This window comes from Epinephelus lanceolatus, chromosome 8 (genome assembly GCF_041903045.1).
Source record: "Epinephelus lanceolatus isolate andai-2023 chromosome 8, ASM4190304v1, whole genome shotgun sequence".
Classification (NCBI taxonomy): Eukaryota; Metazoa; Chordata; class Actinopteri; order Perciformes; family Serranidae; genus Epinephelus; species Epinephelus lanceolatus.
In genome coordinates, this window is record NC_135741.1 from 177,261 (window position 1) to 192,439 (window position 15,179).

Genomic DNA, 15,179 nt, shown 5'->3' on the forward strand with positions numbered 1-15,179 from the left:
AAATGTTAAGAAAACAGCAACCATGTTTTTCACCAACAAACAAAAGCACAAGGACTATCCCTACATAACTGTAAATGGAGAAAAAATAACTAATGTAACTGAATTTAAATACCTGGGTATCATTTTGGATTCCACTCTCAGTTTTAAAAAACACATAAAACAGGTGAGTCGCGCTCTGAAATACAACCTTGCAAATTTCAGATGTATCAGAAATTCACTTACGATGGAAGCAGCCAAAACCTTTTTTAATGCCATGATTATGTCACATTTTAACTACTGTATCTCATGCTGGTCCCAAGCTAACAAGACGACCCTGAAGCCCCTTGAGTCACTGTACAAACAAGCTCTTAAAATTTTGGATAAGAAAACACGACAGTATCATCATTGCCACATACTCAACAAACATAAGATGCTAAACGTTGATAACATGATCATGTATGCAGATGTACGTCTGGTTTTTAAAATCATTCACAACACTGCACCTCCACCCCATAAGCCCTTTGTTCAGCTGATCTCTGAACAGATGGGCAGGGTATCGAGAAGTACCTCTAGGTGGCAGTGTTGTATTCCCAAACGTAAAACTGCCTTTGCACAAACAGCTTTCTTGTACAAGGCTATAACGGAATGGAATAATCTTCCAACAGATTTGAAAATCTGTGCTAACTATGAAGCCTTCTCTAGAGAAGCAAAAAAATGATTTTAAGTAACCAAAACTGTCAGCATTGAGCAGGTACTCTGCTGTCGAGGTATGCTGTCCTGTTGTCTTTTTCTTTTCATAAGCGGTCGATCGAGTTACTGTTCCATTGCATATTGGTATAGGTACCCTGTATGTGTCTCCTATTTTAGTGTGTAGATCTATTGCTTATATGACCTGTGATTATCTTGTTCTTATCTTGCACCATGCACTTTATGTAGTAGATTAATCGCCATTTAACACCTGTGAATATCCTGTTCTCATTTTGCACTATGTACTTTATGTACACATTACATGAAGACCAAATGAGACATGTGGGTGCTCTATCTGCCTCATTACACTGCAGACTCTGTATGGGCGTGCGCACCCTGTATGACTGTTTTCTCTGGAACTGTGAGCACAAGCACTTTGGACGCTGTGTGTGCGTCGTCCCATGGATTTCAATGCACTCTATTTTCTTGTACCGTTTCAGTCTGTCTTTTTATATGTCTCTTTGTAATATTTTATTTTTTCTTTTGTTATTTCTTCTTTTGCCTGCCTCAGGGATTGCAGATGGAAACTAGCTAAAAAGCTATAATCTGGGGCAGTGCATCTTTAGTCTGTTGAGTCCAATGTTCTCTGTACATGGTCCCTGATAAAAAATAAATGAAAACAAAAAAAAAAGTGTCAGTGTTTGGTTTGTCCCCTCTTGGCTACTGTAGAAACATGGCACATGACACATTGAGTCAGACAGACCATGTGAACATCTACCTGCCACAGTCACAGTCTGTTTACTACACAGACCTGTGCGTGATTTTCCTTCATCTGCAGCTCAGCAGAGAAACTCTGAAACACATCTGGATTCTGTCCTCTGATATTAAAACTGAAACAGGAAGTGATGTTTGATTTTACAGCATGAACAGCAGGAGTGATTCAAAGCAAGTAAAGTGTCGTCTGAGTGTATCTGAATAATGTTTGAAGACTCACTCATGAACCTTAAGACAGCTGCTCATAGGGGACTATTTTCAGCAGCGGATGGATCCACATTAGTGTCAGCAGGATGGTGTGTATGTTGATGGTGGTGGAGGGCTGTGTGTGTCACTGACAGGTGTTTAACAGTAACACAGATCATCCAGGCTGTAGAAACACAGACTGTACCTGTCAGGTGAACAGTATCACCAGAGTGTATCTGATGTGTGCTGATGTACATGTGATGGGTTTTAACACCAGTGAAGAAGAAGAGATGTGATGTTGGAGTACAGTGCAGACTATGAGCACAGTTGTACCTGAAGTGTGTCTGATGTCTGGAAAAATAATCGCCCGTGTTGTGTGTCCTCAGCTGCTCCACATGAAGAGTAATAAATACCTGACGGTGAACAAACGTCTGCCAGCTCTGCTGGAGAAGAACGCCATGAGGGTCACTCTGGACGGGACGGGGAACGAAGGCTCCTGGCTCTTCATCCAGCCCTTCTGGAAGCTCCGCGCCAACGGGGACAACGTAAACACACCTCATACTACACACCTGAACACACACACAGACACACACTATCTCAAACACACACACACACACACACACACACACACACTGTGTCACACACACACACACACACACACACACACACACACACACACACACACAGTGTGTCACTCTGCTCGTGTTCATGATCTCCAGAAGATGAATCATCAGGAGTTTAGACACATCTTGAGCTTCACTGCAGCGCCACCTTCAGGACAAATTTTACAGATGTACACAGAAATATGTTCATGTGGGAGTTCCTGGATAAATAATAATAATAATAATATTAATGACAATAATAATCAGTAATCACTGTTATCAGCAGTCAGTGTGACTGTGTAAGATGGAGGAGACACTGATCCTATAAAACCTCTGACTGACTGCAGATCAGACCAGATGTTCTCTGTAGAAGTACTTTAAGCAGTATTAGTAGTAGTATTAGTATTCATAGTAGTAGTATTGGTAGTATTGTTAGTGGTGTGAGTACTGAGTGTGTGCTGTTTCCTGTTGCAGGTGGTTGTGGGAGATAAAGTGATTCTGAACCCAGTGAACGCCGGTCAGCCGCTCCACGCCTCCAACTACGAACTGAGCGACCACCCAGGCTGCAAGGAGGTGAGATACACAGTACTACTCAGAGTACTCAGAGTAATCAGAGTACTGACACTGATAGTTGATGACCTGTGGTGCCCCCTGCAGGTGACCTCTGTGAACAGATACAGACAGACAGACTGATAGTAGTATTGAGTATAGTGGTGATGCTGAGTGTTGTATATCTGATGCGCCCCCTGCAGGTGAACTCTGTGAACTGTAACACCAGCTGGAAGATCAACCTGTTCATGATGTTCAGTGACCACAGAGAGGAAGTCCTCAAAGGAGTGAGTACTTTTACTGCACTACACACACTACACACAGTAACTGAGTACTTTTACTGCACTACACACACTACACACAGTATAAAGGAGTACTCTATGGTACTCCGTGACCCAGTGAAATGAGTCAGTGTGTGTGTGACCTGTCCTGAAATGTTCCAGATTCTCACAGAGACAGAAACAAACATTAGAAACACGTCTGATCAATTCATCTGATACTGTGGACAGAGAAAAAAAATTTTCCTGTTTAATTCACCTGTCGATCTGACGACCTCTCAGCTCTGTGTTCTGACTCTATCACAGTCTTTGTATTTATTCATCAGGAGCAGATTTAAATACACACACACACACACAGCTCATGGAGCTTATTAAGGTTGTTCTTAATCACTCAGTGCCTGATTATCACGATTTCATGTGACTGAAACCTGCAGAGATTCTTCCACAGATTCTTCCACAGATTATCTCAGTGATGTTCAGTGAATAAATCTCTTTAGATATCATAAATAAAGACGTTCCTATAATTGCAGAAGGTGACGGAGAATCGTTCTGTCTTTAAGTTGTCTCAGACTGATCAGTGACAGCTCTCTGTACGTCCTCAGGTTCACACACACTTCATTCGCTGTGTTTTTGAAGGTGCTGATTTGCCAAAATGTGTAAACGATAACAGAATAATTTGGAGCTAAATTTGTAGCCCACTGCTAACGTACTGAATCCATGGCAACATTCTACTTTCTGTTTACACGTCCAAATTATTATGGAGCTATAGTTTGAAAACTTAAAACATGATGAAGTACGACAGAGAAAAACGGAGGGAGTGACAAATATGAACTTTTTTTTTTTTTAACTTTTTGGATCTCTTAAAGTACTACATTACCCATGAGCCTCAGCTGTTCAAGAACCAATCTGTTCGAGAGCCAATCAGAGGTGTGAATCAGATTTATGTGGTAAACAAACCACGTCACCATGGAAACTGAACTTGTCTAAAGTTAAAGTTACAAAAAGAATGAGGTCAAACTGTGATGTTATGTCGGTATGTCTGACTCAGGCCATACAGTGCGAGGTAAACTCTGCGGAGGGCTCCTTTAACGTCTTTCTGACTTCCTGTGTGTCAGGGCGACGTGGTGCGTTTGTTCCACGCAGAGCAGGAGAAGTTTCTGACCTGCGACGAGTACAAAAGCAAACTGCACGTTTTCCTCCGAACCACCCTGAGACAGTCTGCAACGTCGGCTACCAGCTCCAATGCCCTGTGGGAGGTCGAGGTACACATACAAATACGCACACTAACCAACCCTAACCACACACACACACTGTAACACACACACACACACATTCTGTAACACACACACTGTTTCCTGTGCCACTGTCGCTGTGTTGAACTCTGTGTACTGATTGGTCCGTCAGGTTGTCCATCATGATCCGTGTCGTGGGGGAGCGGGACACTGGAACAGCCTCTACCGCTTCAAACACCTCGCCACCGGCAACTACCTGGCTGCTGAGGTAACCATGGCAACGCTGGGTGGAGGGATGGATGAATGAATAATTGTGACTTGTGATTGGATGAACAGTTTACCCTCCTGGAGGACTCAGATCATTAAATTTCCACAGATATTCACGTGTTGTCATTTTAACTTACAAAAATTCATTTGTTATTAAAACAGATTAATTTCCTGTTAATTGATTAATAAATTAATAGAGTCATTTTCAGCTCTGATGTGAAGCAACATGATTTATCTCACCTGTAACTCAGAAACACGGAGCTCAGTCTCAACTGTTGTCTGTGTTTGTCATCGATGATGAAGTTCTTTGTTTTCCTGCAGTGAATCATGTGTTTGGCTCTAACTTGTTGTTGTTGTTGTTGTTGTAGGAGAACCCGGGGTATAAAGGAGACAATGCCGAGCCAACGCCCTCGGTGAGTCACTGATTTAACATCTGTACGGCTAAAGGATCAGCAGCAGTTCATCTGTCTAAAGTAAAGATCACATGAACTCTGTCACCTCTGACCTCTGACCTCTGATCTGTCTGTAGATGGATGGTAGTCGTGGCAACAAGCGCTCCCACGGCGAGAGGATCAAGTACAAGTTGGTAGCAGTAGCTCATGGGAACGACATTGCCTCACTGTTCGAGCTCGACCCGACCACGCTGCAGAAGACCGACTCCTTCGTACCACGGTAGGACATCACCATGGTTTGTTTTACTTCCTGTATGTTTCACAATAAAAGACTGCAGAGAATGACAGATAGACAAAGTCCCACTGAGGCTTTTATTGTGAAGAAATCAGGTTTCTGCACATCAGATTAAAAATCTAAAACCTTCCTGGACTGAAATAATTCAACCATTCAACCATTTAACCTGCTGGTTCAGTCAGACGACGGCACACATCTGTCTCTCTAAAAACTTTTATTGTGAAATGTCTGTGCAGGAAGTCTTTAGTTTCAGTGACAGCAGTGTTACAGGGATCAGACAGATATCAGAGCTGTCAGATGATGAGTGAAGCAGTGTTTGTTGTAAAGAGGAGCTGACAGTAGATCACACCACTGAGGACAGTTCAGGACTATAAACCTTCAGAGGACAGTTCAGGACTATAAACCTTCAGAGGACAGTTCAGGACTATAAACTTTCAGAGGACAGTTCAGGACTATCAGCCTTCAGAGGACAGTTCAGGACTATAAACCTTCAGAGGACAGTTCAGGACTATAAACCTTCAGAGGACAGTTCAGGACTATAAACTTTCAGAGGACAGTTCAGGACTATAAACCTTCAGAGGACAGTTCAGGACTATAAACTTTTAGAGGACAGTTCAGGACTATCAGCCTTCAGAGGACAGTTCAGGACTATAAACCATCAGAGGACAGTTCAGGACTATAAACCATCAGAGGACAGTTCAGGACTATAAACTTTCAGAGGACAGTTCAGGACTATAAACCTTCAGAGGACAGTTCAGGACTATAAACCATCAGAGGACAGTTCAGGACTATAAACTTTCAGAGGACAGTTCAGGACTATAAACTTTCAGAGGACAGTTCAGGACTATCAGCCTTCAGAGGACAGTTCAGGACTATAAACCTTCAGAGGACAGTTCAGGACTATAAACTTTCAGAGGACAGTTCAGGACTATAAACCTTCAGAGGACAGTTCAGGACTATAAACCATCAGAGGACAGTTCAGGACTATAAACTTTCAGAGGACAGTTCAGGACTATAAACTTTCAGAGGACAGTTCAGGACTATAAACCTTCAGAGGACAGTTCAGGACTATAAACCATCAGAGGACAGTTCAGGACTATAAACTTTCAGAGGACAGTTCAGGACTATAAACTTTCAGAGGACAGTTCAGGACTATAAACCTTCAGAGGACAGTTCAGGACTATAAACCATCAGAGGACAGTTCAGGACTATAAACTTTCAGAGGACAGTTCAGGACTATAAACCTTCAGAGGACAGTTCAGGACTATAAACTTTCAGAGGACAGTTCAGGACTATAAACCATCAGAGGACAGTTCAGGACTATAAACTTTCAGAGGACAGTTCAGGACTATAAACCTTCAGAGGACAGTTCAGGACTATAAACCTTCAGAGGACAGTTCAGGACTATCAGCCTTCAGAGGACAGTTCAGGACTATAAACTTTCAGAGGACAGTTCAGGACTATAAACCTTCAGAGGACAGTTCAGGACTATAAACTTTCAGAGGACAGTTCAGGACTATAAACCTTCAGAGGACAGTTCAGGACTATAAACCATCAGAGGACAGTTCAGGACTATAAACCTTCAGAGGACAGTTCAGGACTATAAACTTTCAGAGGACAGTTCACGACTATCATCCTTCAGAGGACAGTTCAGGACTATAAACCTTCAGAGGACAGTTCAGGACTATAAACCATCAGAGGACAGTTCAGGACTATAAACTTTCAGAGGACAGTTCAGGACTATCAGCCTTCAGAGGGCAGTTCAGGACTATCAGCCTTCAGAGGACAGTTCAGGACTATCAGCCTTCAGAGGACAGTTCAGGACTATAAACCATCAGAGGACAGTTCAGGACTATAAACCTTCAGAGAACAGTTCAGGACTATAAACCATCAGAGGACAGTTCAGGACTATCAGCCTTCAGAGGACAGTTCAGGACTATAAACTTTCAGAGGACAGTTCAGGACTATCAGCCTTCAGAGGACAGTTCAGGACTATAAACTTTCAGAGGACAGTTCAGGACTATAAACCTTCAGAGGACAGTTCAGGACTATAAACTTTCAGAGGACAGTTCAGGACTATCAGCCTTCAGAGGACAGTTCAGGACTATAAACTTTCAGAGGACAGTTCAGGACTATAAACCTTCAGAGGACAGTTCAGGACTATCAGTCTTCAGAGGACAGTTCAGGACTATCAGCCTTCAGAGAACAGTTCAGGACTATAAACCATCAGAGAACAGTTCAGGACTATAAACCTTCAGAGGACAGTTCAGGACTATAAACCTTCAGAGGACAGTTCAGGACTATCAGCCTTCAGAGAACAGTTCAGGACTATAAACCATCAGAGAACAGTTCAGGACTATAAACCTTCAGAGGACAGTTCAGGACTATAAACCTTCAGAGGACAGTTCAGGACTATAAACTTTCAGAGGACAGTTCAGGACTATAAACCTTCAGAGGACAGTTCAGGACTATAAACCTTCAGAGGACAGTTCAGGACTATCAGCCTTCAGAGGACAGTTCAGGACTATAAACTTTCAGAGGACAGTTCAGGACTATAAACCTTCAGAGGACAGTTCAGGACTATCAGTCTTCAGAGGACAGTTCAGGACTATCAGCCTTCAGAGAACAGTTCAGGACTATAAACCATCAGAGAACAGTTCAGGACTATAAACCTTCAGAGGACAGTTCAGGACTATAAACCTTCAGAGGACAGTTCAGGACTATAAACCTTCAGAGGACAGTTCAGGACTATAAACTTTTAGAGGACAGTTCAGGACTATAAACCATCAGAGGACAGTTCAGGACTATAAACTTTCAGAGGACAGTTCAGGACTATAAACCTTCAGAGGACAGTTCAGGACTATAAACCATCAGAGGACAGTTCAGGACTATAAACTTTCAGAGGACATTTCAGGACTATAAACCATCAGAGGACAGTTCAGGACTATCAGCCTTCAGAGGACAGTTCAGGACTATAAACCTTCAGAGGACAGTTCAGGACTATAAACTTTCAGAGGACATTTCAGGACTATAAACCATCAGAGGACAGTTCAGGACTATAAACCATCAGAGGACAGTTCAGGACTATAAACTTTCAGAGGACAGTTCAGGACTATCAGCCTTCAGAGGACAGTTCAGGACTATAAACCTTCAGAGGACAGTTCAGGACTATAAACTTTCAGAGGACAGTTCAGGACTATCAGCCTTCAGAGGACAGTTCAGGACTATAAACTTTTAGAGGACAGTTCAGGACTATCAGCCTTCAGAGGACAGTTCAGGACTATGAACTTTTAGAGGACAGTTCAGGACTATCAGCCTTCAGAGGACAGTTCAGGGCTATGAACTTTTAGAGGACAGTTCAGGACTATCAGCCTTCAGAGGACAGTTCAGGACTATCAGCCTTCAGAGGACAGTTCAGGACTATAAACCATCAGAGGACAGTTCAGGACTATAAACCATCAGAGGACAGTTCAGGACTATAAACTTTCAGAGGACAGTTCAGGACTATAACCCATCAGAGGACAGTTCAGGACTATAAACCTTCATAGGACAGTTCAGGACTATAAACTTTCAGAGGACAGTTCAGGACTATAAACCATCAGAGGACAGTTCAGGACTATAAACCTTTATAGGACAGTTCAGGACTATAAACTTTCAGAGGACAGTTCAGGACTATAAACTTTCAGAGGACAGTTCAGGACTATAAACCATCAGAGGACAGTTCAGGACTATAAACCTTCATAGGACAGTTCAGGACTATAAACTTTCAGAGGACAGTTCAGGACTATAAACTTTCAGAGGACAGTTCAGGACTATAAACCTTCAGAGGACAGTTCAGGACTATAAACTTTCAGAGGACAGTTCAGGACTATAAACCATCAGAGGACAGTTCAGGACTATAAACCTTCAGAGGACAGTTCAGGACTATAAACTTTCAGAGGACAGTTCAGGACTATAAACCTTCAGAGGACAGTTCAGGACTATAAACCATCAGAGGACAGTTCAGGACTATAAACCTTCAGAGGACAGTTCAGGACTATAAACTTTCAGAGGACAGTTCACGACTATCATCCTTCAGAGGACAGTTCAGGACTATAAACCTTCAGAGGACAGTTCAGGACTATAAACCATCAGAGGACAGTTCAGGACTATAAACTTTCAGAGGACAGTTCAGGACTATCAGCCTTCAGAGGGCAGTTCAGGACTATCAGCCTTCAGAGGACAGTTCAGGACTATCAGCCTTCAGAGGACAGTTCAGGACTATAAACCATCAGAGGACAGTTCAGGACTATAAACCTTCAGAGAACAGTTCAGGACTATAAACCATCAGAGGACAGTTCAGGACTATCAGCCTTCAGAGGACAGTTCAGGACTATAAACTTTCAGAGGACAGTTCAGGACTATCAGCCTTCAGAGGACAGTTCAGGACTATAAACTTTCAGAGGACAGTTCAGGACTATAAACCTTCAGAGGACAGTTCAGGACTATAAACTTTCAGAGGACAGTTCAGGACTATCAGCCTTCAGAGGACAGTTCAGGACTATAAACTTTCAGAGGACAGTTCAGGACTATAAACCTTCAGAGGACAGTTCAGGACTATCAGTCTTCAGAGGACAGTTCAGGACTATCAGCCTTCAGAGAACAGTTCAGGACTATAAACCATCAGAGAACAGTTCAGGACTATAAACCTTCAGAGGACAGTTCAGGACTATAAACCTTCAGAGGACAGTTCAGGACTATAAACCTTCAGAGGACAGTTCAGGACTATCAGCCTTCAGAGAACAGTTCAGGACTATAAACCATCAGAGAACAGTTCAGGACTATAAACCTTCAGAGGACAGTTCAGGACTATAAACCTTCAGAGGACAGTTCAGGACTATAAACTTTCAGAGGACAGTTCAGGACTATAAACCTTCAGAGGACAGTTCAGGACTATAAACCTTCAGAGGACAGTTCAGGACTATCAGCCTTCAGAGGACAGTTCAGGACTATAAACTTTCAGAGGACAGTTCAGGACTATAAACCTTCAGAGGACAGTTCAGGACTATCAGTCTTCAGAGGACAGTTCAGGACTATCAGCCTTCAGAGAACAGTTCAGGACTATAAACCATCAGAGAACAGTTCAGGACTATAAACCTTCAGAGGACAGTTCAGGACTATAAACCTTCAGAGGACAGTTCAGGACTATAAACCTTCAGAGGACAGTTCAGGACTATAAACTTTTAGAGGACAGTTCAGGACTATAAACCATCAGAGGACAGTTCAGGACTATAAACTTTCAGAGGACAGTTCAGGACTATAAACCTTCAGAGGACAGTTCAGGACTATAAACCATCAGAGGACAGTTCAGGACTATAAACTTTCAGAGGACATTTCAGGACTATAAACCATCAGAGGACAGTTCAGGACTATCAGCCTTCAGAGGACAGTTCAGGACTATAAACCTTCAGAGGACAGTTCAGGACTATAAACTTTCAGAGGACATTTCAGGACTATAAACCATCAGAGGACAGTTCAGGACTATAAACCATCAGAGGACAGTTCAGGACTATAAACTTTCAGAGGACAGTTCAGGACTATCAGCCTTCAGAGGACAGTTCAGGACTATAAACCTTCAGAGGACAGTTCAGGACTATAAACTTTCAGAGGACAGTTCAGGACTATCAGCCTTCAGAGGACAGTTCAGGACTATAAACTTTTAGAGGACAGTTCAGGACTATCAGCCTTCAGAGGACAGTTCAGGACTATGAACTTTTAGAGGACAGTTCAGGACTATCAGCCTTCAGAGGACAGTTCAGGGCTATGAACTTTTAGAGGACAGTTCAGGACTATCAGCCTTCAGAGGACAGTTCAGGACTATCAGCCTTCAGAGGACAGTTCAGGACTATAAACTTTCAGAGGACAGTTCAGGACTATAAACCTTCAGAGGACAGTTCAGGACTATAAACCATCAGAGGACAGTTCAGGACTATAAACCATCAGAGGACAGTTCAGGACTATAAACTTTCAGAGGACAGTTCAGGACTATAACCCATCAGAGGACAGTTCAGGACTATAAACCTTCATAGGACAGTTCAGGACTATAAACTTTCAGAGGACAGTTCAGGACTATAAACCATCAGAGGACAGTTCAGGACTATAAACCTTTATAGGACAGTTCAGGACTATAAACTTTCAGAGGACAGTTCAGGACTATAAACTTTCAGAGGACAGTTCAGGACTATAAACCATCAGAGGACAGTTCAGGACTATAAACCTTCATAGGACAGTTCAGGACTATAAACTTTCAGAGGACAGTTCAGGACTATAAACCATCAGAGGACAGTTCAGGACTATAAACCTTCATAGGACAGTTCAGGACTATAAACTTTCAGAGGACAGTTCAGGACTATAAACTTTCAGAGGACAGTTCAGGACTATAAACCTTCAGAGGACAGTTCAGGACTAAAAACCTTCAGAGGACAGTTCAGGACTATAAACCATCAGAGGACAGTTCAGGACTATAAACCTTCAGAGGACGGTTCAGGACTATCAACTTTCAGAGGACAGTTCAGGACTATCAGCCATCAGAGGACAGTTCAGGACTATAAACCTTCAGAGGACAGTTCAGGGCTATAAACCTTCAGAGGACAGTTCAGGACTATAAACCTTCAGAGGACAGTTCAGGACTATCAGCCATCAGAGGACAGTTCAGGACTATAAACCTTCAGAGGACAGTTCAGGACCATAAACCTTCAGAGGACAGTTCAGGGCTATAAACTTTCAGAGGACAGTTCAGGACTATCAGCCATCAGAGGACAGTTCAGGACTATAAACCTTCAGAGGACAGTTCAGGGCTATAAACCTTCAGAGGACAGTTCAGGACTATAAACCTTCAGAGGACAGTTCAGGACTATAAACTTTCAGAGGACAGTTCAGGACTATCAGCCATCAGAGGACAGTTCAGGACTATAAACTTTCAGAGGACAGTTCAGGACTATAAACTTTCAGAGGACAGTTCAGGACTATCAGCCATCAGAGGACAGTTCAGGACTATAAACCTTCAGAGGACAGTTCAGGGCTATAAATCTTCAGAGGACAGTTCAGGACTATAAACCTTCAGAGGACAGTTCAGGACTATAAACTTTCAGAGGACAGTTCAGGACTATAAACTTTCAGAGGACAGTTCAGGACTATAAACTTTCAGAGGACAGTTCAGGACTATAAACCTTCAGAGGACAGTTCAGGACTATAAACTTTCAGAGGACAGTTCAGGACTATAAACTTTCAGAGGACAGTTCAGGACTATAAACCTTCAGAGGACAGTTCAGGACTATAAACTTTCAGAGGACAGTTCAGGACTATAAACCATCAGAGGAACAAAGAGTGTCTGTTTGTGTTCCAGAAACTCGTACGTGCGACTGAGACACCTGTGCACCAACACCTGGATCCAGAGCACCAACGTCCCCATAGACATAGACGAGGAGAGACCCATCAGACTCATGGTCAGTTCCTCTCAGGGTCAGAGTTGATGTTGTTTGGTTTGTTGGTTGAAGGTTCCACACAGATCATCAGATCAGATCATTAGATCAGATCCATCCAGACAGGAAAGGCCAACAGCCGGTGTTACTTTGATCAACTTCCTGTTGATCAGCTGATGAATTAATTGGTCTGATTAAGTTGTCCCATGTCTGCAGATCAGAGCAGAGTCTCACAGATTGTCCAACACTAACAACCAACTTGTTTGATCAGACTCGCCTCGTGCTCCTTGTGTTGAGACATTTAACATTTGAGAACTTTTTTATTAAACAAATTAAAGGTTTTAAAATCAAATATAAAATCAGATCATGTGAGAACTGAAAGGAAATAAGAGTGTGGATCAGAATCAGACCCAGTGACATAAAGACAAATGGATGTCTATGTGTCCTGAAGATCAAAGTCTGCTGCAGTCAGAGTTATTTTACTGAAGATAAATGTCCTGTATTTGTCTCAATCATAGAAACAGGAAGTGTGAAACAGTTTTTAATGGAAGAGAGAAAAGTCATGTGACCATAGTTCAACCCCGACCGTCACTAGAACATGGACCATGTGTTTGAGTGTGTGTGAGCTGAGTTTCTGTCCGTCAGTGTGTGACGTGTGTGTTTATGTCTCTTGTTCTGCAGTTGGGGACGTGTCCCACCAAAGAGGACAAGGAGGCGTTCGCCATCGTCTCCGTCCCTGTGATGGAGATCAGAGATCTGGACTTTGCCAATGATGCCAGCGCCATGCTGAGCACCATGGTGGACCAGTTCAGTCAGGGCTTCATCAGCCAGAACGACCGGCGGTACGTCACCATGCAGCGAGAGTGGATTTAAAAACCACTGTGATGTCTGTACATGTCTGTAGTGTGACAGTCGTGGAAAATAACAGGAAGTTTATTTGTTGTAAAGACTCTCACTTTGATTTTCTTTGTCTCTGTGACATTTGATCTGCGCTGAAATCTTCATGTAAGTTCATGATCAAAAACTACCTTTAAATTTAGTTGTCTCAGTTCAGGCTGAGGCTTCACGTTTTCTGAGAATTTAAAAATCCATTTTCAAAATCTAGTTCATATTTTTTTTTTTCCCTTTTGGTCAGAAACTGTCGTCTGACTGCTGCAGAGCAGAGCTGGGTTTTTTCTTAAAGAATAATTTATTCAGTTTCAGACTATTGATAGAAAACAAGCAATGTGTCAAACGTCAGTTCAGCTTTTTAATAGATATAAATCAGGAGGTGTTAAATGTTGTCAGTCTTCTGCCAGATGATCGTCTCGGTCTATGGGAATGTTTCAGTAGAAATGATTCAAGAACAAAGAGAAGGTGAAACAGGAAGTCTGTCGTCTAATGAATCGATCACTTCTGGAAATTATATTTAACATTCAGCCAGAATATTGCCTGAACTGTCTCTGAGTCCTGAAATCTGATGGTAGTTAGAGCAGGGAGTAAATGTTCACCGTCTTCTGTTGGTCAGATTCGCCATCAAGCTGCTGGAGGACGTGGTTTTCTTCGTGGCTGACGTCATCAACAGCGGTCAGCCGGTCCTAGACGTGGTCATGACCAAAGCCAACCGAGAGAGACAGAAACTGATGAGGGAGCAGAACATCCTCAAACAGGTCTGACATCACTCACAGGTTTAAAATGACATCATGAGGCAGAAACAGGAAACATGACCATCATGTGATCGTGTGTTCAGATCTTCGGCATCCTGAAGGCGCCCTTTAAGGACCGTGGGGGAGGTGATGGTCCTCTGCTGCGTCTGGAGGAGCTGGCCGACCAGAAGAACGCTCCGTACCAGTACATGTTCAGGCTCTGCTACAGAGTCCTCCGACACTCCCAGGAGGACTACCGTAAGAACCAGGTGAGGATGATGATGATGAAGATGATGGTGATGACAGTGATGGCAGCTTTGTTACTGTTACCAGTAAATGTGAATCAACCCCCCCCCCCCCCCCCCCCCCAGGAGCACATAGCGAAGCAGTTCGGGGTGATGCAGAGTCAGATCGGTTACGACATCCTGGCGGAAGACACCATCACCGCTCTGCTGCACAACAATCGCAAACTGCTGGAGAAACACATCACCAAGACCGAGGTGGAGACCTTCGTCAGCCTGGTCCGCAAGAACCGGGAGCCCAGGTACACATGAGGGAGACGAGGGGAGAGTGGGGGAGGTGAGGGGGGGGGGACAGGAGGGAGTAGAGGTATGTTCTTGGTGTCAGTATTATTCTCATGCTGTGTGTATGTATGTGTGTGTGTGTGTGTGTGTGTGTGTGTGTGTGTGTGTAGGTTCCTGGACTACCTGTCCGACCTGTGTGTGTCCAACAATGTGGCGATCCCCGTCACTCAGGAGCTGATCTGTAAATGTGTGCTGGAACCCAAAAACCAGGACATCCTCATCAAGACTGAGTGAGGACAGAAGCTCTACAGACAGTCATTGAGCCTGTT

At 43.3% G+C, this 15,179-nt stretch overlaps 1 protein-coding gene across 1 annotated transcript in view; it reads left to right on the plus strand.

Annotated features, from left to right (window-relative positions):
- Nucleotides 1–15,179, plus strand: part of itpr3 (inositol 1,4,5-trisphosphate receptor, type 3) — a 126,312-nt gene that overhangs the window by 34,748 nt on the left and 76,385 nt on the right. Inside the window, exons 5-17 of the mRNA XM_078169682.1 lie at nucleotides 2,013–2,171; nucleotides 2,703–2,801; nucleotides 2,981–3,064; nucleotides 4,171–4,317; nucleotides 4,460–4,555; nucleotides 4,923–4,967; nucleotides 5,084–5,226; nucleotides 12,626–12,725; nucleotides 13,383–13,543; nucleotides 14,209–14,350; nucleotides 14,431–14,595; nucleotides 14,698–14,870; nucleotides 15,021–15,140. Coding sequence (XP_078025808.1) covers nucleotides 2,013–2,171; nucleotides 2,703–2,801; nucleotides 2,981–3,064; nucleotides 4,171–4,317; nucleotides 4,460–4,555; nucleotides 4,923–4,967; nucleotides 5,084–5,226; nucleotides 12,626–12,725; nucleotides 13,383–13,543; nucleotides 14,209–14,350; nucleotides 14,431–14,595; nucleotides 14,698–14,870; nucleotides 15,021–15,140 — 1,634 coding nt within the window. The remainder of the gene's footprint in view (nucleotides 1–2,012; nucleotides 2,172–2,702; nucleotides 2,802–2,980; nucleotides 3,065–4,170; nucleotides 4,318–4,459; nucleotides 4,556–4,922; nucleotides 4,968–5,083; nucleotides 5,227–12,625; nucleotides 12,726–13,382; nucleotides 13,544–14,208; nucleotides 14,351–14,430; nucleotides 14,596–14,697; nucleotides 14,871–15,020; nucleotides 15,141–15,179) is intronic.